Here is a 21,334-nt window from a genome sequence, read left to right as displayed (position 1 = left end):
TAGAATCAAAGACTGACATCATTTAGGGACTGAAATAGAGCAAGACTTTGGAATTTCCCACTGCCTCTCTTGCTGGTCCTAAACTAGGCTTTCTGGAAACTGCTTTGAAGGTTAATGGGTACAAGGAGTTCTGTTGTGGCTCAGCGGTAACAAACCCGACTAGTATCCATGAGGATGCCAGTTCAGTTCCTGGCATTGCTCAGTGGGTTAAGGATCTGGTGTTACCATGAGCTGTGGTGTAGGCTGGCAGCTGTAGCTACGATTCAACCCCTAACCTGGGAACTTCCATATGCCGTGGGTGTGGCCCTAAAAAGCAAAAAAAAAAAAAAAAAAAAAAAAAAAAAAAAAAAAAAAAAAAAGAAAGAAAGAAAGAAAAGGAAAGAAAAAAAAGAAAGGTTAATGACTACAAATTCAGTCATATAAATTCTACTTTGCTAGAAGACATGATGGCTGATCAATCTATCTTTAGGGCAAAACAAGAGAGAATGAACTCTCATGTTATAACTTAAGACTGTTGCCTACTGTCTATGAGTTCTAGGACATTTTTTTCAGAGAGCTTTATTAATTTAACCTTGCTTTAAAGACAGTGACCTATAGCGAATAATTTTAATAACTAGAAATTCAGCTTATCCTAGTCCTTCCCAATTTTGTTTTCCTTGCCCAACCCCCAGTTTACAGCTTGTAACAATAAAACAAATTCTTAGAACACTTAAATTTGGTCAGCTTTCAATTCTGCTATTTTTTTCATGCATTGTGTGGGCCAGCGCTTATTTTATGGCTTGTTTATAGAGGACCATAATGACTGTTGCCCTAATTGTGATTTCAGGAAAGCCATGAGAGCACAGCCACCCAAAATATATTCCCAAATTGCTGCCTTGACAAGGTCTTTCTCTCTATGCCAGCACCCCTATGTTTATATTCAATCCTTTGACAAAGGGAATGGGGAATGGGTATCATTTGCATGAAACACTGTATATATTTTTGAAATAGGGAAGAGAAGGACCTATTTTAACTCCTCCCACAAGTTCACAGAGAAGATCATTGTAGATGAAAAAAAGGACCTAGCCCTAACTGACAGCAAGAGAGTCTGAGATTTCAAATGTGGACATTTCTTAGAGAAAGAGCAGCACAGTTGAAACAACTCCCCAAAGGGATGCTGCTACCAGGGAATCCTTCAGCAATGGCAACAGGGTGAAGGCTGTAGGCTTCACTGCTGATAAGTAGTTTCTCCAAAGCCTGCTATGGGCTTGGAAGCAAGTAGATGTATTTCTGTTAGGGATATAACTTCATCAAGTCTATGATTTTACTGTACACCCGTTGAGCAGCATCAAGGCCCCAGATGAAATCAAAGTGGTTCCAATCTGGCAACAGTTTGAAGTAACGGAGATTCTTGATTTGGGGGAGTATCCTGGCCACGTCCTGGGGTGTTACAAGGACATCGTTTCCTCCAGCCCAAATAGCAGTAGGTACTTCCATGGCAGTCAGGTCATATAGTGGGGGACGACTCTATGGAAGAAAGAGAAAGGAAGTTCATGAGAAGAAGCTCCTCATAACAACCACTGACTTCACATAAGTCGGGAGCTGCTAAATAAGCATTAACTATGACCATAGGAAGAAAGCATGCAATGGACCCTGTCTTCAAGGAGTATGAAGGTACAAGGCAAGATGGCTAAATAAACATTTGTGTACAAAGGAGGGGATGGTGAAAGCTATAATACATTCCCCAAATGCAATGTAAGTGAAGACAATGAAGAAATTATTTCCAACCGGAGCTTCATAAAAAGAGCAGTAATTTGAAATAACTCTTGAGGGATTGTTGAATTTTACAGATAAGAAAGAGGGTTAGAGGGCTTGCTAGCAGGCAGGAAGAGCATGTATGCAATGGTCAGAAATGGCAAAATGTCCATTGTACCCAGGAAAGAAAATATATGAGGGAATACAGTAGGATGTAAGATTACAGACAGTGATGGACTAAATGTTAGGCTAAGGTTCTTGGACATATTTCACAGGTTTTGGAGACAAGGCAGGGTCATTTCTTGGAGCTCTGTCTTAGGATGACTGAATATCCATCAATTTGTGGGGTAACTTGAATAAGGACTAGGTTGGAAATGGGTCTTAAAAAAATCTAGAAAAGCGGTTTGGATGATCCACAGAAGGTGGTAACTGAAGGGACGGCTAAATTCTCCAAAGACAAAGGGGAGAGAGATGCGAGGAATTTTGGAGGAATTCTGACAATTTGAGAGCAAATTTAGAGGCATAGAGAGTAGTCAGTGAGAGGATAAAGGGAGAAATGAAAAAGGGAAAGAAAAAAAAAAATAAAGATCATTGTATTATGATCTCCCAAGTTGGGGGACGAGGTAAATTGTAAGGAGACTGTGGTAACTAATATGTATGTTTGAAGGTGAGAATAGGCAATTAAATTTGGCAGTTAAAACAACAGGTAATTTTAAATATAGTAGCTATAATAAAAAGATGAAGACCAAAACTACATTTTCCAGGGAGTTCCCATTGTGGCTCAGCGGTAATGAATCTGACTAGTATTCATGATCCCTGGCCTTGCTCAGTGGGTTAAGGATCGAAGGTTGCCATGAGCTGTGGTGTAGGTCACAAATGCAGCTCAGATCTTACATTGCTGTGGCTGTGGCTGTGGCTGTGGCTGTGGCAGGCAGCTACAGAACCGATTCAACCCCTACCCTGGGAACTTCTATATGCTACATATGCAAACCTAAGAATGAAAAAAAGAAAAAGAAAAAAAAGTAAAAACTACATTTTCCAGGGTTTAGGAGTAGGTAGAAGAGGGGAAGATGAGAGAATCAGCCCTTTTAAGTATTAAAAAAAAATGTTGATTAAAAACAGAGTGATGGAAGGATGACTTGATAGGATTAATGGGTTGAGAAAAGTTTTTTTGTTGTTCACAATGGACAGGAGTTCATTTAAGAGACTAAAAAGAACTGGGAGGAAGAGATGAGGGGAGATGGAGTCAGGGGCATAAGCCCAGGTAACTTGGATAATAAGGGGACCTTCATTTTCTGAATTTGAAAGGAAGGAGAGAATCAAGAGGACAGAGACATTTCAAGGTGGGTAAGAGGGAGGTTAAGAAATTTCATTCCTGCAACAAAGATGCATTGAGAGGCCACTAAGTTCTAGGTACTCTGCCAAATGAGAAAACGAGGGTGAACAAAACAGAAGGAAATGCCTACCCTCATGATGCTTACATGGGTCAATCCTCCAATTCTCAGAAAAAAAACACAAAGTAGACACAGATTGTGCTGGGAACTTAAAGAAAGGACAAACTGTTGAGGCTAGACTATAATAAAAATTGACTTCCAATGAGCTAAAATCCAAACCGAATAACACTGGATTGGCCTGGAGTAGGGTAGGACCAGTCTTCCATGAATAAAGTCTAAGGACATTTACACTCTCATATACCTGTCATCACGTTGTACACTTGACTCTTAAACCTTTTTGGTCAGTTTTACCTCGGTAAAACCGAAAAAATGGAACGTGACCATAAAATGGTCTTGTGTGTGTAATTTTTAAATTTATTTTCTTGACTCATAAACAATACATAAATATAACATGCTCATTAAACATAATGAAAGAAGGCAGAAGTATGTAAAATCCAAAATGAAATCCTCCTTTACTCTTTCATGTCCACCCACTTCACTCTTTCTTTCTTCCTCTCTTTGAAAACCACTTTAACATTTGTTATCTGTTTGGCTTTTTTCCAAGCATTTGTAAATACATGCATTTGTGCATATACAATAAAATTCACTGATTTTACAAACAAGATACAGAGCATTTTCATCACCTGCTAAATTGAGGAGCAGGAGAAAATTTTGTGGATGATGAAAATGTTCTGTCTGTTGTTTGTGGTGTGGTTACATGAATGAGTGTATTTGTCAAAACACTGGGTTGGATACATAAAATCAGTGAATTTTATTGTATGTCAATATCATCTTAATTTGATTGATTAAAAACAAAAATATAACGTAACTCTCACTGTCGTCTTAAAGGCTATTAGGGTCATTTCTCTAACAATTCAGTATATTACTGAGAAACTGACTGTTCTGATGTTCAGAAGCAACTCAGTCCATCTACACTTACACTAATCACCTTAAATGTCAGTCTGAGAAGACACTGGAAAAATTCAATGTGTTTAGTCCTCAGTAGGAAACCCAGTCCATGATCTTGGGAAAAGAAATGGTGGCAACAGGATTGGTGAAAAGTACAGGAGGGCTAAATGGGTCCATAAGTTATGATGTGTAAAGTTAGAGGGAAAAAGATGCCGTAAGACTCAACTCTATATAGGTAGGTAATACTCTTAACTTTTATGTGGAATCCTACTTTTTTCTGTTGGTATCAAGAAATATGTATTTATTTACTTTCTAAATTTTTAATAAAACCATTTTCACTATTATGCAGGCATTGAAACTATGTTAAAAACAACCCAGTAATGTTGATTATGTCTTTCCATGACCATAAAGGAAAAAACAAGATTAAAATTTGTGGAAAAGCAATGATGCTGAGAAGATTGGGATACATGTAATAAAATATTGATACATCTAGTTATCTTTGGGTGGAGGGGTTATAAATGATTTAATTTCCTTAGTACATGTTTCTTTTATTTCTAGATTTTCTGCAATGAATACATCTTAAAGCTAGACATTTTTTTAAAAAATTCTTTCTACTAATGTGAGTGTCACCAATTGCCAGGTAGAATTCTTTTTACTCTCAAATAACTTCTTAATATAATTTTTTTTTCCAAAAAAACAAAACAAAACAAAAACAAAACCCCTACCCTTCTGAAGTCATTCTAAGTAGCTCACCTGATTGTAATGACGCATGTTCTCAGCTTCACTTCCCCAGTCATAAGCTCTGAATTCATCAGACTGATAAAGCTGAATCAAATGTTTTATGGACAAAAAAATAAATAAATAAATATTCAGAGTAGGCAGCACAATCGTTAACAGCAACCCTTAGAAAAATATTATACACTGGGAAGAAAACAAGGCTTCTGGCTCACCAGAAGATTATTAATACATTTTTACCACTTTGAAAAGCAAGGTCAACAGAGGGAAGCAATGATCTTCTTGGTTCGAGGGGAGAAACTAATGGAAAACCAAGATATTAGGGAGAAGTCAAATCTCAGATGTGTTTCTCTATAGGGAAGGCTCGGTTCTCCTGAAGCTCTACCTTCCAGTTTAACTTCCATTTTAGCTCAGGGCCTATTTCACAAGCTCTTAATTAAAATGGTGTTCAACTACGCCATCTACTTGGTCTGTACCATGACTTGTTGTTTCTCTTAAGATCCAGGGAAATTAAATGATAAAGATGGTGACAAGGACAAAATAGAAGCCAGCTACTAAGCTTCTTAGATAGGAATGCTAACTTGGTTCTTGCATGGATAATGAAAATAAGGATTGGAATTGTTCTCTATGACAAAGACAGTACCTGTTTTATATGCAGGATGTTCTGTACGGATGATCCCGTGGGAGCATGGGACATATAAACATCCATTCGGCTCTGAAGAGAAACAAGACACGTGTTACAGCAATAACCACCCAAGGGAATGAACAATACCTTTCAGGAGCAGAGAACAATTATGCTAACATTCAGTCAACAAACACTGGGGTTGTGAAAATGGCGAGACAGAACACCTGCATAATTACAAATTCATGTCAGAAACGTGAATGTGAATGAACCATGGGCTGGCTGATGGCCTGGGCTGCTTGAGAGCAAACGTGTATCAGCTCTGAAGCTGTGGGGTAATTTGCCTATTGCGAAGTAGAAGAGGTAACAATGGGCAACATGGAGCAAAGAGACCAAGAAAGGCACTCTGTGCAAGTGAGGGAGGTGGTGTATATTATTGCACAGACGGACATGATCACAAATCAGTAGATCAAAAATCCTGGAGCTCAGGACCTAATTTTGTTTATGATAAGCTTTGTGACTTTCAGGAAGTTATTTATCATCTTTGAGTTTCTGCATTTTCATCTACTAAATGGACATGGTTAAAATCATGCTACCAATTTGCTGGGCTCTTGTAAGGATAAAATAAAATATTGCCAAAGAAAAGCTAAAAGCTGATCACTTCTAGATGCACTGTACTTCAATTCCCATAAATATTATAGAGATGAAAATTATAGAGATAAAATAGTAGTGATAATTCTGTGGCTTAGAATGTAATGAAACCAATAAGAGGAGCTATAAAAAATGTGCAGTTTTGAATGAGCAGTTTTTCAACAATTGTGCCTCAAGGTTTTCACTCTAACACAACTTGGCCTCTTAAAGAATGAGGATAGGGTGGGCTTTCAGAGAAAATTGATTTTGAGACTAGCTTCATTGTAACAGTTTCATTGGTTGCCATTTGCAATATGACAAGGGCAACTCTTCAATCACACTAGTCTGCAAGTGTGAACTCCTCCTTCTTGAATTCTCAATAACAGGAAACAGAGTTGATGAACCAGGCTGTCTGCTTATTCACAGGAGAGGGAGTACATCTCCATTCTATTCTGTCTTGCATGTTCCAAGTTAAGTGATGAGTTATATTTGAGGCTAAAGTCTCCCAACAAGTGAAGGCACACAAGGAATAAGTCCAATGCTTGTATGTAATTCCCTTCTTTCTTCTAGGACTTTATTTTAATTTTTAATGCACTGTATAATAAAATCAAGTTGACTGTAGTAAGGGCTGGCTGATTATGAGCACATGAAACCATGATCTAGAGTGAAACATCTATTTTCCTACGTGATCAGGGATGAAAAGATGAAGCTGCCTATTTCCTTCCCAGTCTTTACATTCATGGTCCACTGAATACCTAATCCATGCATAGCAAATCTCCATCTAATAAGAGTTTAGACTATTTTATAATTTATGAAGTATAATAGATACATCAAAAAGAATCAAAGAAAAGCTGGAATTTCTAAAAGCACCTAAAAGAATTTCCAAATGGAAATCATTATACATACCATATTCATATTTTTCTTATTGAATCCAGCCCATAAGGACATAATCTCACTACATATCACCCATAATATTTTATTGTTGCAGAGTTTGATAGAAGATGACTTCCTTGCTTTATCTTCTAAAAAGACACCTTTGGTACCAAAAAATTTCTGTAAAAATAAAAACAAAACAGAATTATCCTTTTGGGAATAATTGTCAGACTTCTTGACTTTCCCTTCTTCCCAGGAATGAGGATTCTTACATTTGTGAATGGGGATGTAATTGTATTTGTATATTTGTTTGCTCTTTTGGCCAAGGGGGCCAAGCCATTCAGGAAAAGTAACTATTTATGACTCCATCTCCACCCAAGGAAGATAATCAAACATAAAATACAAGGAGATTGTAGTGAGGACCCTCAAACCCCAATTAACTAATTTCTCCATGTGAAAGCTCTTCTTTACTATATCCAATCAGCTATTGCCTATATTTCTCATTGATTGGCAAGAAAGGTAGAACAGCTTCTCCTTAAGGTCAAATATTGCCTGGAACAGCAGGAAGAAAAAGCAGGATTTTCCCCTATTATTCATGTACACATCACCTTGCTAGCAGTGTCCCAGATTAGCCAGCTTTTACAGTGAAAATTAGAGGATGGTGCACTGAGGAGAGGGTGCTAATGGACAGGAAAAATTGATGTGGAGGCAGCACAGTTAAAGCTTCTAGGGCTTGAAAAAGCAGTAGGCTTGCGTGGGGATCTCTGATGGGAGGATCAGAGCTTCTGGGGGCAACAGATATTATGAAATGGTGGGCAGGGTCAGAGAATGAGACTTAAAGTGGCAGAATATTTGACAATAGGGAATAAGAAACTGAAATAAGTCAGGGACAACGTTTGCCTCAGACAGACCTGTGGAGGCAAAGCAATACATGTGCAAAACTGACATATGTAGCAATTAGGTGCGTTTGTCTCTGAATTTAACATAACAAATTTGTCTGCTCAACTCTGCCCAAATGTAAAAATCATTCAAAATTAACTGATATCAATACAGTTTGAAATAGAACTAGTAAGCACACAAAAGGCAAGTTACATCACTTGAGCTTACAATAAACAATCCAGTAAAACTACTATCAAACCAATTATTAGGCTTCATGGAAGATCTTCCTTGTGTTAGCTCACAATTGTTTTTTCCATTCTTACCTCTCCATCTCAAACCAGGACCTCATTTTACATATGAATTAATGTGATGTCCTAATTTGCAAACATTTGTTTTATCTTTCACCTCAAATTTCATTAAAGACAGTAGATAAAATACTACGTTCATTGTGGGAATGAACTTTTTTTAGAGAAACAGAAAGCAAATAGAAAAAAAAATTTTAATGAATAAAACCCCAAATTCACAATTGATCATCAAACTACTTTTCCAATACTTGGAAAATAACCAATAAACATTTGAAGAAATAATGGAGCTATAAGATATATAGGCTTTGGAATCTTAACTTTAGTAAATTAGAGCAAATTCCAGTAAGGTAAGGGGTATGTTATTCAGGCTTACTTTATATCAAAGAGGTCAAGGCTCACATGTAACTTGAAAAATATCTTTCCTTTGGACACTGAATTCATTGACATGCCCAGTGAAACAAGAATGGAAGAAGGAAAATTGTAGATAGACCATAAACTGACATACCACGCAGCTTACCTGGAAATTCTGATTTATACTCAGGTCTGTTAATGACGGAGTATAGGGCATTCTATATGGAAACTGTAGAGACTGTGGCATAGATAACACACACACAGACACACACACACACAAGCACATGGTTGCAGGGTCTGTTTTCTATAGATTTCATCTAAATGTCCAACTTGGACTTCATAATAGATTTTAAAATAATAAGGACTTATCATCAGATAAGAGATCCTCATATATATTTTGGCAGAAGGAAGAGCCTACCTTGATTGCAGAATTTGGAAGTAGGAAAAGTCTGGTAAAAATGCCCATGGTGTATTTGAGTGAGATCGTAGGACCCAAGGCAAAATTCATTTTGATTCTCTGTGCCAGCTCAGGTATGGTGGCAAAGGCTACAAACCCTGAGAGAACAGGAAACAAGATAGTCTTATAAATATTAGCAACCCTTAGGCAATGTTTCTACTAATAGAAGTGGGGCTCTGCTTTGTCGTATTTATCATTCTACTGCAATGACCTTTGGGATGAACTGGGAAACTCTTTCAAGTCATTCTGCAAAGAGAATCTGCCTTCAGCCTTTTCTGCTCTCAAGACTCTATTTTCTCTAATTCTGGATAATTTAACCTGGTGGGGGAAAGTGAGGGATAAGCAGCTAAAGCAACTCCAGCCAAGTGAACTGGGGACACTCTCAATTCCCAAGCATGGAGTAAGTGCTAGCAATGTTGTTACTTTACCCCCAACTCCTAGATGCTGGAGTAAGTCACAAAGCCCCAAGAATTCCATAATCAGTTCGTGGGAGGTGAATCAAGAGGCTCTTTCTGGAGTTCCCAGCATGGCACAGCAGAAACAAACCCAACTCTAAACCATGAGGTTGCGGGTTCGATCCCTGACCTTGCTCAGTGGGTTAAGGATCCAGTGTTGCCGTGAGCTGTGGTGTAGGTCACAGACACAGCTTGGATCTGGTGTTGCTGTGGCTGTGGCCGGCAGCTATAGCTCCGATTAGACACCTAGCCTGGGAACCTCCATATGCCTAGGGTGTGGCCCTAAAAAGCAAAAAAAAAAAAAAAAAGGCTCTTTCTATACTTTCACCCAGTTATCCCACAGTTTTCCTTTCTCACAGTGGGATGAGATTTCATTGCTTCCAGTGCTTCACTGGATGCTTACCAAACCTTCACAATCCTCCCTGCTTCCAAAAGGGAAAGAGATTTCCTTTGGTCCACAGTGGTCCCAGTAAGGACTGAATATCTTCATCTGCCCTGGTCTTTCAGTACTAGCACTGCACTCATATCCAGCACTGTGAGGATGAGGGTGGAGGTCAGCCCCACATCGAAAAGGCTATGTGGAGGACCTGTGTGTTTGTGCTTTACCAGGCCCCCTCCACTGTGTGTGTGTGTGTGTGTGTGTGTGTGTGTGTGTGTGTGTGTGTAGCCATAGCAGAGGGGTTTTTTTTTCTCTGAATTTTTTGTTGAAATATTGAAACAGTCTTAGCCAGAAAATGAACTGTGAGTAATAGATACAAAGACTGAAACAGGCATCATAGTTTCCTCCAGAAGATGTCAAGAAATGCGTGGAGGTGAGTTTTTCAATGATCATATTGGTTGGAGAGCCCAATAGTTTTTAAGTGGGTTGGCTTGTTAAAGGTCCTATGAGGAGTGGATCCTTCCCACATAACAAAAATTTCTCTGCTCAAGTGCAAATAGTGCTCACTGAAAAATTTCATGCCCTAAATGCAATGCAGAGCCCTGATGATCAGATTTTCTGTTTTCTTTGCCAATCAGATATGAGAACATATCTAAGTCTTGACCACATTTCTAGACCCCATTCAAGCCATCCTTCTCCATGCAGTTTCTGCACAGCACCCAAGTAACCCATTGGTGAAGTCAAAATGACCTGGTTTGAATCTGTGTACTCTCTCCTGTGAGTTAGCAGGTCTTGAAAGAGACACTTAATTTCTCTGAAATTCTATCTCCTCTTCTATGAGATAAAAATAATAATGGTAGGATTGTTCTGAAGCTTAGTGAGAGATATTGCAGGAAAAGTCCTGAACAGAGGGTCCTAAATGCAGTGAATGCTCCTAAATGATAGCTTTTATGGAATAATCATTTTCCTGTTACTGATAGATTTTTTTTTTTTAGGGGGAGTAGAGTCCTATTATTAATTCTTTGATACTCTTTTAGTATATTTTCTCTGATGTTCACTGACAATTCTAAACTTGCAAGCTAGCAATATAAAGCACTGGTAAATACATGCTTGCTCTTTATGATAATGGTGATGATTCTTACTACCATAAGAATATTTATTGCCTCTTGCACAGTTTCACTCAAACTAAAATATTGTATTTTCACAAAACCCAATTAAAATTGGAAACTTTACTAACAAATTCATATTTTTAATAATATAGTTTCCCTTAAATTTTTATTCAGAGCTTGATTATTGATTTCTTTTTTAAAAATCTATAAGAAATACATATTCAAAGAACATTTCTTGGACTTTTCAAAATCTTTCCACATAGTGCTTACACTTAATTGCTATTCCATTGAATATTAAATCATACACTAAATGGATAAGCCCAGTTTATTTATTATGTAAGCACTGGTGTTCTGATTCACAAACAAAATGTGACCATATCTTTTCAATTTGTTCAAATACGAATATAAGCCTCTCTTTTTTATTTTTAAAATCCCATATGGGTTGTGAGGAATGTATGATTGATGCATCTTTAACATTCTTCAAGGATATTTCATGGCATTTGACTTTACTTTTTCAGCTCGGAGAAGACCTAGAGACTTATTCTTTTTTTTTTTTTTTATTACTCAATGAATTTATTACATTTATAGTTGTACAATGATCATCACAATCCAGTTTTATAGTATTTCCTTCCCACACTCCCAGCATTCCCCCACCCCCCAAACTGTCTCCTTTGGAAACCATAAGTTTTCCAAAGTCTGTGAGTCAATAGAGACTTATTCTTTGGAAATACTTCTTTTGATTCTGGGCACATGTTATTCCTGGGAAATCACATCACCATTACAAATGTGCTGCTGGGCATGGAAGAAAGATTTGTCCTGTAAAACTCACAGTCTGTGGAATTCAGGTTCACAGCATAGCACAGGATGGCGAATTAGGGACATTGTAAATGCAAATAGTTACTCTGTTTCAATCTAAAGATAAACTCTTGCATGGTGCTAACCCTCTTGTAAAATGTTGACCCTTGTGAACATACCTATTGTAGTACCAAGTGAATGTCCAACGAAATACAACTTCTCCTGACCAGTTTTATTTACAATGAAGTCTACTATTCCTGGGAGATCATATTTGGCCATTTCATCAAAGCTGCAAAATAAAACAGGGCCATATAAATACTCCCAACTAAGTTTAAAATTCAGAGCACTCCTTCACTTATTTTTTACACACAGAATTCTGTGCTGTCCACTTACTTGTGTTTCATCATTTACCCTGTTACATGTACGCTATTGTAGTTTTGTTTGCTGCATCTATGTGTATTACTTTCTAAGAACAGGAATGACTTCTAGATTTGTGTAATCCCATTATCTGACAGTCTTGCCATTCCTCTTCTTCATTCCCTTCCTTTGCATTTCTTTTGCTGCCTCTTCCCCACCTGGATGCATGCCTCTACTTCATGCTCCCCCAGGGGACTTCAAGACTCTTAGGGCCACTTAATAGCCAGCTTTGGGAACAGAACTGGTTGTAAATCATGATTCTACCATGCACTAGTTGAGTAACTTTCCATTAGTTACTTAATGCTCTGAACTTAAGTTTCCTCACCTGTAAAATTAATATGGTAGGGTTGCTACAGGACTTACATAGCATTAAAGGAATGACTCTGGCTGCTATTAGGCACTCAATCAGATGTTGCTATTACTAATATTTCTGTCCAAATAGAGATATATTTAATATATACCAAAATCCTATAGAACCAGTTCATCCAGCATTAATACAAGAGAACAACAACAACAAAAAAGGCCTAAATAACATGTAGTTGAGTCAGGTACCTCCTGAGCTAAGAGCCTGTTTATTAAAAGAATATGAGAAGAAATATAGATTTCTACTTCCCAACAGAAGAGAATGGTTGTGATGCTTTATGGTGTATAAGATCCAAGCTTTAAGCCAAGGACCAAGGACACGAAATATTTCCCAAAGCTTGCCCCTAGCCAAAAGCTCTGGCCCTAACAATTTAGTCTCATCTTCCTTTCCTTCCAACTTGTCAGAAGGTACTGAATATTGCATTAACATGGTTCTGTTCTCACAGCAGTTTTGCAAACTGACAGGAAGCTTAAGCCTGAGAAAGGAAGTCCATTGAAGGCATCAGCCTGTCCTCTGGTGACAGCAGAAAACACTTGCACTAAAAGAAGCAGTCAGCATATCAAAAGATTCTTGTCTACTGCCCATTAACAAGATTCCGAAGATCTCATATTAGAGTTTTCCTGAAAACTGTGTTCTATATATTCTCAACCACAGTTTCTTTAGGTAAAATATAACACTGATACACATTGTCTTTGCAAAACTGATTGACTCGCTAAGAGAAAATGTGTAATAGCATCACTAGGATGGATGTAAGCCTTGAGAGGGCAAGGACTTTGTTCGCTCTTGAAAGTTCAGGGCCTAGAACAGTGCACACAGCAGGCACTCAACAAACATTGGTTAAGTGAGTACATGCATTGGTCTTAGGAATTTTCCTGAGCTGTCCCCTAGGACATACTTATAATGTATAGTATTGGATACAATAGTGTGTTCAAATGCTATAATTCGCTTGTGGGAGAATCAGTGAAAACCAAAGCTTCTTGCTACTTATCTCCTTTGAGATGTTAGCAGAGAAAACAAGGGGCTGTGTGACTCCAAATATCCCATGCGTAATTATTAATACTATCCACACTATTATATTTAAAGGACCTGTCTCAAATTGCCTTCATGATTTTTCTTGGATACTGTTTACCTAAAGGCCCAGAATTCCTCTTGAGTCAGTGAGAGTGTTTTGTGTCTTCTTGACCAAGTGTTCCCCCGGCTGTTTCCCATCCAAACATCATAACCTGCATCTGCTAGAAGGAATCCAAGGCTGCCATTGGCAAAATTCTGAAGCCAGGAGGCACTGTCTGCAAACAGGGCATGCTGCATGTATACAACTGGCCGGGTACCTGAAGGGAGGGAGGAAGGAAGACAGAGAGAAATTTATAATAAACAGAGTATCTCGAGAACATGATAGAAACACACACACACACACACACACACACACACACACACACACACTCTCTCTCTCTCTCTCTCTCTCTCTACCAGAAAAAGCAAAACCCGAAATAGCATTAACTTTTCCCCTTGTCCTTAGTGTAGAACACTGCAATCACACAACTTGTTTCCTGAGTACATACTTTGTGCCTGTTGTATGTTGACATTACTAGTTTATTAAATTCTAAATTAAGTTTATAAAGTAGCTCTGACTTTGAGGATCCTCATTTCATTTTTTTATTTTAAAAATTTTTTATGGTTGCATTCATGACACATGGAAGTTTCTGAGCCAGGGATTGAATCTGAGCCATAGCTGTGACCTATGCCACAGCTGTGGCATTGTCTGATTCTTTAACCCACTGTGCCTGGCCAGGGATCAAACCCATGCCTCTGCAGCAAGCCAAGCTGCTGTAGACAGATTCTTAACCCACTGTGCCACAGCGGGAATCTTCCTTTTATAGATGTGGAGCCTTAAAGTAACTAAGTAACTTTTTCCTAAGGGGTTATCTAGCTGACAAGGTGCAGGGCCAGGACTCAAGGCCAATTTTCTTTCGTGCTAAAGCAGGTGCTTGTAACTGCTCTGCACTAAGTATTCACATTTATATATCTCCTGGGTTTGCCTTGCAAAGGCCTGAAAGTGATCACGTTTGATGCAGTCGTGGGGAAGGGGAGATGAATATAAATGGATAATGAATAGTTACTCGTCAAACTTCCAATCAAATCCCCCAGCCTCTGCCCACTGAAAAGCATCTGAAAACCGTAATAGTAAATTCATCCTCCTGCCAATTCTCAAATTTCTGATGGAGAGAGTATTCAGGGAGAGGAGAATGAAGAACCAGGATGGAAGTTTCTATAATTTAATAGTTAGGAGGCTATATTTAATAGTTAACCGGCTCTGGAGTCAGTCTGCTTGGGTTTGAATTCTGGTCCTGTCAGTTGTTATTTGTGTGAGCTTGAGCCTCTTACATAACTTATTTTACTACAGTTTCATCATCTGTAAAATGATAACAATTATCATAGGACTGCTGTGAAGCTTAACTGATTTAATTCATATAAAGCATTTAGAACAATACTTAGAACAATTTAGAACTAATAAATAGCACTTAATTCCAAATATCCCCTCAAATTCTCCCTCCTTAAGCACAGCCTTTCCTGTAAAAATGCTCTTCTATGTTTCAAATCCCACCTCTACTCCTATCTTTTGTGTTGCCAGATTTAGCAATAAACAAAGATAAACAAAAAGGCCCAGGATGCTTTATTACATTTGAATTTCTGGTTAACAATGAAGAACTTTACCATGTAAGTATAAACTGGGATTATGTGTGTGTGTGTGTGTGTGTGTGTGTGTGTGTGTGTATCTCCTCACCTGATCTTATCTGTAATTCACCTTTAACTGGACATCTTATATTTTATCTGGTAACCCTACCCACATCCCACTCCCATTCTTTCACTGCAAAACTCTTGAAGGCTCTGCAGTTATGTTTTCCCATACAAAGAGTATAATTCCTATGTTTGGCATGGCTGGTCCCTCATTCTAGAGTGAAGCCTTTATAACCCCATACCCTTTCATCACACAAACTGTCTTTCTCTCAGGTAAAAACATACATGAATTTTAAAGTTTTCTTTCCTGGAAAAGTCTCAGAAATGCCACTGTCATTGAATTTGATGTTTTTAATCCTGCAGAGGGAGGCCTATGGATTCTAAGAGGGCTGGGTGAGACTCTTTGGGGACACCCCACAACCAACTTCATACAACCCAGCCAATCTCTCTCCAACAGTGATGAAATCCACTTTCCCAAAATATAGCAATTTTCCACATGAGAAATCAGCAAAGGATAGGCCCCACCTTTGCATTTACTCCCTGAGAAGCATACCTGGTGGCAATCAACAAGATCTGTCTTGCCCTGTGTATTTTTAGGTTTTTGCCTGTCTTCAGAGAATTGGAAAAGAATGAGACTTCCTGTTAACTATTTAAAGACTAACTCAAAATTCAAACCAACTTTTATAATTCAGGGACTGTCTTAATGGGCAACCAGCACTAAACTTTAATCTTGTGCAGCACTCTTTCTCAGGAGAAACACATTTTGTACCTGTGTTCTTAGTGTCTCTTCGGCCATGAGGAATTCTGTTGATGCTGAGTATGTATCCATCTTGAGTGGTGACTTCATACTCCTCACTGGGGTAGCCATTGTACTCAATGATTTCACTCTGCCCAGGAGAAAGAGAGGCGTTAGCTAAACATCTTCTCTAAAAGGTTATCAACAGGAACTAGAAAAAAGCACTTTGTGTGTGCTTATTTGGGTAAATTATCTGAAATCTGTAGCCCCACGGAAATGTAAAATTAATTTACTGCTTGAGGTCTTGATAAAAAAATAATTAGACTATTAGAAAATGTCTGCTAGTGGTAAATTTTTTTGAGGGGGGTGGAGATAATATCTAGCAATGACCCATTCTTCTTCTCCCCATTTCTTTTTTTTAGCAGCACCCACAGCGTATGGAAGTTCCCAGGCCAGGGATCAAATACGCTGTGCCATAGCTACAGCAACGCTGAATCCTTAACCCCCTGTCCCACTGTGCTGTGCTGTGGAATAAAACCTGCACCTCAACAGAGACAGCCTGGATCATTAACTCACTGCACCACAGTGGTAACTCCTGACAAAACTATATTCTCAAGTGAACGGTCTTTTGAGATCCCTCTTGGTTTAAGGATAACAGGACCATAGTCCAGTAGAGGGCAGTCATATGTGTCATCCAGAGGACTTAAAATGTAATTTTTAGTATTCTTAGAGTCTAAATTCGAAAGAGGAGGTTATCGCCAAATGATAAAATTCTACTTTATATTATTAGACTATATTACTTACACATCCAAAAGAGATCTACCTAGCTTGATTCTTGGAGAATGTTAAAAATCACCTGTTTTATGTTTTCTTATCAGAGATTTTCTGCTATGACAGGAACTTTAATAATAACACAACCCATTAATCTGCTTTATTTGATGTTCTTTGGGATTGTCCATCACTTACAATATTCATCCACACTTCAGGATTTGCTTCTTTTTCCAAATTAAAGTATCCACCAGCATTTAAAGTTCCACAAATCAAATAGGTTGTTGTTAAAAACAGCCACATCATGGAAATGCCTGGCATGATACATTCAATAACCGCAGATTATTTATACAGCATGTATAAACATGTATTATCTATACGTCAAAGTCGATTAATGAAATAAAATAATCCCTTAATGAAAGCTTGACCAACATCCCGAGAAAGCTGAAACAGTCTGGAAAGGAGCAAATACAATGAGCTAACTTCAAGCACTATTAATTGATTTTTTTTTCACATAGAACTGCCCTGACATAGTCCAGTTTTAAAAAGGAAATGAATTTAATCTAGTACAAACGCTTATTTTTTCTCTTATTTAATCCATTTTTTCCAATTATTTTAAGTTTATGTTTGCCTGTGAATTGCCAGAATACATAAGGATTCAGGAGAAAAGTTTCATACAGTGGCAAAGCTAAAGTGGAAGTACCCTCTAGTCTTGCCCAGCATTCCACACACCAAAAAACAGCACTGAACAATGAAGCTTCAACCAAACAAACAAGCTTATGATCCATTTCTAATGATGTGATTATTTCTGTGAACACCTAAAGGCAAATTTTGCACATTTAAATGTGCCGTGTCTCTTTCTTGGCATGGCTTAAAAGCATGTCTCTTCAAAGCAGGCCAACAATCATGCAGAGAATTCATCACCGGGCGTTGTCGCCTAATGGCCTGAGTTTGAGGTCCAGCCTTAACCATGAAGGAGATTTCTGATTTGGGGCAAGTTACTTAATAGCTTTGTCTCTCAGTTTTCCTGCTGGTAACATTAATATAATAATGTAACCTTTCTTAAAGGGTTACAGGGAAGATTCAGTGATACATAAAGCACTGAGCACAATGTAAGCTCTTTCACTGATTTTTAAAAATCTAAAAATGAATAAGAGTAATATTAGAGAGTCTTTGCTGTAACAACTTAATTATAGACTTCTAGAAATGCAGAATTTACTTCTGAAGTTCAACAGCTTTCCACAAATTTGCTATCTGGTTGAAGATGATTTTCCATTTATCATGTTATATAATTTAAAACATTTTTGAGACTAACAAAGCTATCGAGGACTTGGCTTGTGCCAGACACTAGTCTAAATGCTTCGCATGTAATTTAAACCTCAAAGAAATGCCATGAAATAGCTACTATTATTATCCTCATTTTATCAACGAAATTAACAAAGGCTTAGTGAGATTAAAGATCTGCTCCAGGTTACAGAGCCAACAGGTGACAGAACTGGGACAGGAACGTAGACAGCCTCGGTGCAGAGTCCTTCCACCTGGCTATCACTCCCAACTTGCCTCCCAGTTGTGATAAATCTTGGTCTTACCTAGTCAGGTGAGTTCCTGCTGCTCCTGAGGACTCCTTATTGGTTAGGAACTTGGGAACTTTTGCATGGGACAAAATGAAGAATGAGATATAGTTGCAGTTAGAAGCTAGATAAATGAGAGACCGGAAGCTGGTAGAAATGAAGAAACCCTTGATGGTGACACACACCCAGGGCGTCTTCCTGACACTCCAAGTGCCACGATGTACTTGTGGATTGGGCAACAGTGGTCTATGTTTGTCAAATAACCAGTTTGACTGAATCTTCCATGTTTCCACTGAATGTCTGTCACTGTTGGGAGGGTTCGGCAGCATTTCCATAACAGTGTATCAAATGAGGAGGTATGTACTCAGGATCCTGCTAGACAAAATCAGAGATAACAACATCTACCTTCTTGACACAAGGGTTCACTGTGAGGGTCAAATGAAGCAATGCTTGTGAGAGTTCTGGTGTCAACCATGTAATGTGCAGGGAAGTATCTGACTCTAACTCAGTTGAGAAGATGAGCCCATCCTGACTCACTTTGGAGGCCAGAAAGAGTTTGGAGTCAACAATGTAGCAGAGGAAACTAAACCCAGGTGCCAAAGGATTCAACCTGCTGTCAACTTTGGCAGAGAGGCCTGAGGAGAAGAAAGGCAATTTATTCCTGAAACACTGGAAAATGGAGGTGAAAGTGCCTCATTTTTCCATTCTACTTTGTAAAGCTGAAAAGTCAAAGCAGTAACTGAATCTCTTTCATCTCTCAGAGGGAAGAAAGGTAAGTTGCCACCCAGCATGAAGTAGGTGCAGTTCCATTAGCTTGGTCTCATTCTTAAATCCTTTCACAAACATATTCATACTTGTCCAAATCAATCCTAAGATCCACTTGAGCCAAACAGTTGTGGAGTGAAAGGAAGCACTCAGTAGGTTGAAATAGGTGAAAAGATTATGTAGCAGTCCAAACTCATTCAGTGTATAACAAAAGACTCAACCATGCTTTGCCCTGAATGATAGTAAAATGGGAGAGATGTGTGGGCTTGGCTGGATCCTCTCATGGGTTATGACTTTAAAAACAATCCCTTCTAACAAAACTTCAGTGGACTCCTTGGAGAATTCTGGGAAGCATACTAATATTGATTTGTTGCCATGATTTCATGTGGAAATAGGATGAGTACAGTTAAGCTTCTCAGACCTTTATGGATTGTAGACTAGCTTGACTCACCTAAGAATTTATACACTACTGCCTTCTCATATTACTCAGCTTTGAGGTTTATCTGAATATCCAGGGGAATTCTTCCAATTCAATTTCTTGTATAGGTACAGAGTTGTCCCAAATCAATGAAGCTAATGTTTCATCATTCTTCTTACATATGCTTGCTATTTTAGTCAGTCTTCAATATATCGAAATGAATCAAAACAAAGTACATTGAAACTTCACCCTCTTCCCTGTGAAATGTAAAATGATAGCTTCTCTTCTCTAGAGGCTAAAATTTTCCCTGCCTTTTTTTTTTCCATAAAAATAGATGATATTTGGCCAAAGTGCAGATTAAGGGACAACATTCCAGAAGATCAATGGTATTTCTGCTATCTTGACTCAAGGATTGTATCACAACCTGAACAAATTGTTAACAGTGGTTGACCATTCAACTATCTATATGGCTAAAAAATAGACCCTGGAATATAGATCTTTGAACTTGATGTCTTACTTATGAAAATGATTATTATTTTCTTTCTGATGTTCTAATTCAAAATACATTTGTTATTACAATCTCTCGCTCTCTTTTTGTTTTGGTTTGTTTAATTGTTAGCTTTCTTTCCAAAAACTGCTTTGTCTCCACACATAACTATATCAAAGGGGGCATAATTTCCCCTTGAAAACAGTGCAAAGTTAAAAAGATGAGGCTATAATCGACAAAATAGAAACTAATGTGAATTTTGGGAAAAGTAATAATTTAAAACTTTACACCCTTGAGACAAATTTTGCCCTGGAGTAAAAGACTTCCATGAACAGGAACATGGAATTTGTCACTTGCTCACTAGATAATTTATCTAAACTGCTATGCATCCTAAAATGAAAACAGGAATCAAGAAAGCCATAAGTGGTATGTGTGTGTGTGTGTACACGCACACACGCACATGCATGCGAGTGTCTGGGTGTGAGTGTACGTGTGTATAAAAGTGATTGATTAGCATACTTTGCCTTTAGGTGAGAAATACAATTTTAAGACGTAATTTTAAAATTGTATTTATTCACTAATAAAGCAAAGTTGGCAGTGTTCATGATTTCTGTAGGAAATGATATTGTTTTTCAGATTATCTGCTATAGTGGAGTATGTTCTCTTCACTGTTGGTGTCAGTGAATCCCCATTTCAGCTCCACTATACTATACCCATCTTCAAACAGAGCATGGCTATGACAAATAGACAGAAAAGAGAAATGACAAATACAAAGTTCTATCCATCATAAATACTGAAATACTAAAAGCTTTAAAAAAGAGTCCAGAGTAAGCTAATGAATATACAGCTGTCCCAATCCAAAATGCTCAAAGGAAAGTTTACTTACATTTAAAAAGAAGTTATTACCAATTGCCAAAAGTGCAGGCAGTTGTCTTTGATGACATCCAGGTCCTAGAGTGGCAAGCAAAGGACTGAATTGGTGGTGGCAAAGGTCAAAGAGGAAGGGTCATACCACAGAATAGGAGGAAATTTATACCATACATTCTTCCACGCAGGTTTAACTGCTCAACTGCTTACTTAATGTACAGAATTTATGTATGGTATGCTCTATAGCTCATTTCGTATTTGAATTTCTATAGGATGTATATTCAAATGGAGATTAAAAAAAATAACACATACAGAATGCTCAATTCAAATTGAGTCAGTTTTAGATATAATTTCATCAATTTGTATAGGTAAATAAATGGTGATTGGCATATGCAAAAAGGTAACAGTGGCTGTTTTGATATATGCTTCTGTTTCTTTCCTAAATTTTTATTTTTATTTATATTTTAAACTATTATATTATATTATATTATATTAATTTTTTGTCTTTCTGTCTTTTTAGGGCCACATCTGTGGCATAC

The 21,334-nt window shown here is 37.9% G+C and overlaps 1 protein-coding gene across 2 annotated transcripts in view; it reads right to left on the bottom strand.

Annotated features, from left to right (window-relative positions):
- LOC100156277 (lipase member N) overlaps positions 359-21,334 on the bottom strand; it is a 31,367-nt gene continuing 10,391 nt past the window's right edge. Inside the window, exons 4-14 of one of the 2 annotated variants that reach the window (XM_021073255.1) lie at positions 18,444-20,879; positions 18,277-18,334; positions 16,886-17,001; positions 15,953-16,070; positions 13,577-13,775; positions 11,846-11,955; positions 8,890-9,026; positions 6,970-7,116; positions 5,455-5,526; positions 4,830-4,901; positions 359-1,506 (exon numbers count right to left, since the gene is read on the bottom strand). In XM_021073255.1, the coding sequence (XP_020928914.1) occupies positions 1,273-1,506; positions 4,830-4,901; positions 5,455-5,526; positions 6,970-7,116; positions 8,890-9,026; positions 11,846-11,955; positions 13,577-13,775; positions 15,953-16,070; positions 16,886-16,993 (1,197 nt within the window). In that variant the 5' untranslated portion in view covers positions 16,994-17,001; positions 18,277-18,334; positions 18,444-20,879 and the 3' untranslated portion in view covers positions 359-1,272. Of the gene's footprint in view, positions 1,507-4,829; positions 4,902-5,454; positions 5,527-6,969; positions 7,117-8,889; positions 9,027-11,845; positions 11,956-13,576; positions 13,776-15,952; positions 16,071-16,885; positions 17,002-18,276; positions 20,880-21,334 lie in introns of both variants that reach the window. The other variant, XM_021073254.1, reaches the window with a different exon arrangement.

The sequence above is a fragment of the Sus scrofa genome, chromosome 14 (genome assembly GCF_000003025.6).
Source record: "Sus scrofa isolate TJ Tabasco breed Duroc chromosome 14, Sscrofa11.1, whole genome shotgun sequence".
NCBI classification, from domain to species: domain Eukaryota; kingdom Metazoa; phylum Chordata; class Mammalia; order Artiodactyla; family Suidae; genus Sus; species Sus scrofa.
The sequence above is the reverse complement of the archived record's forward strand: the minus strand, read 5'-3'. Positions and strand labels throughout refer to the sequence as shown.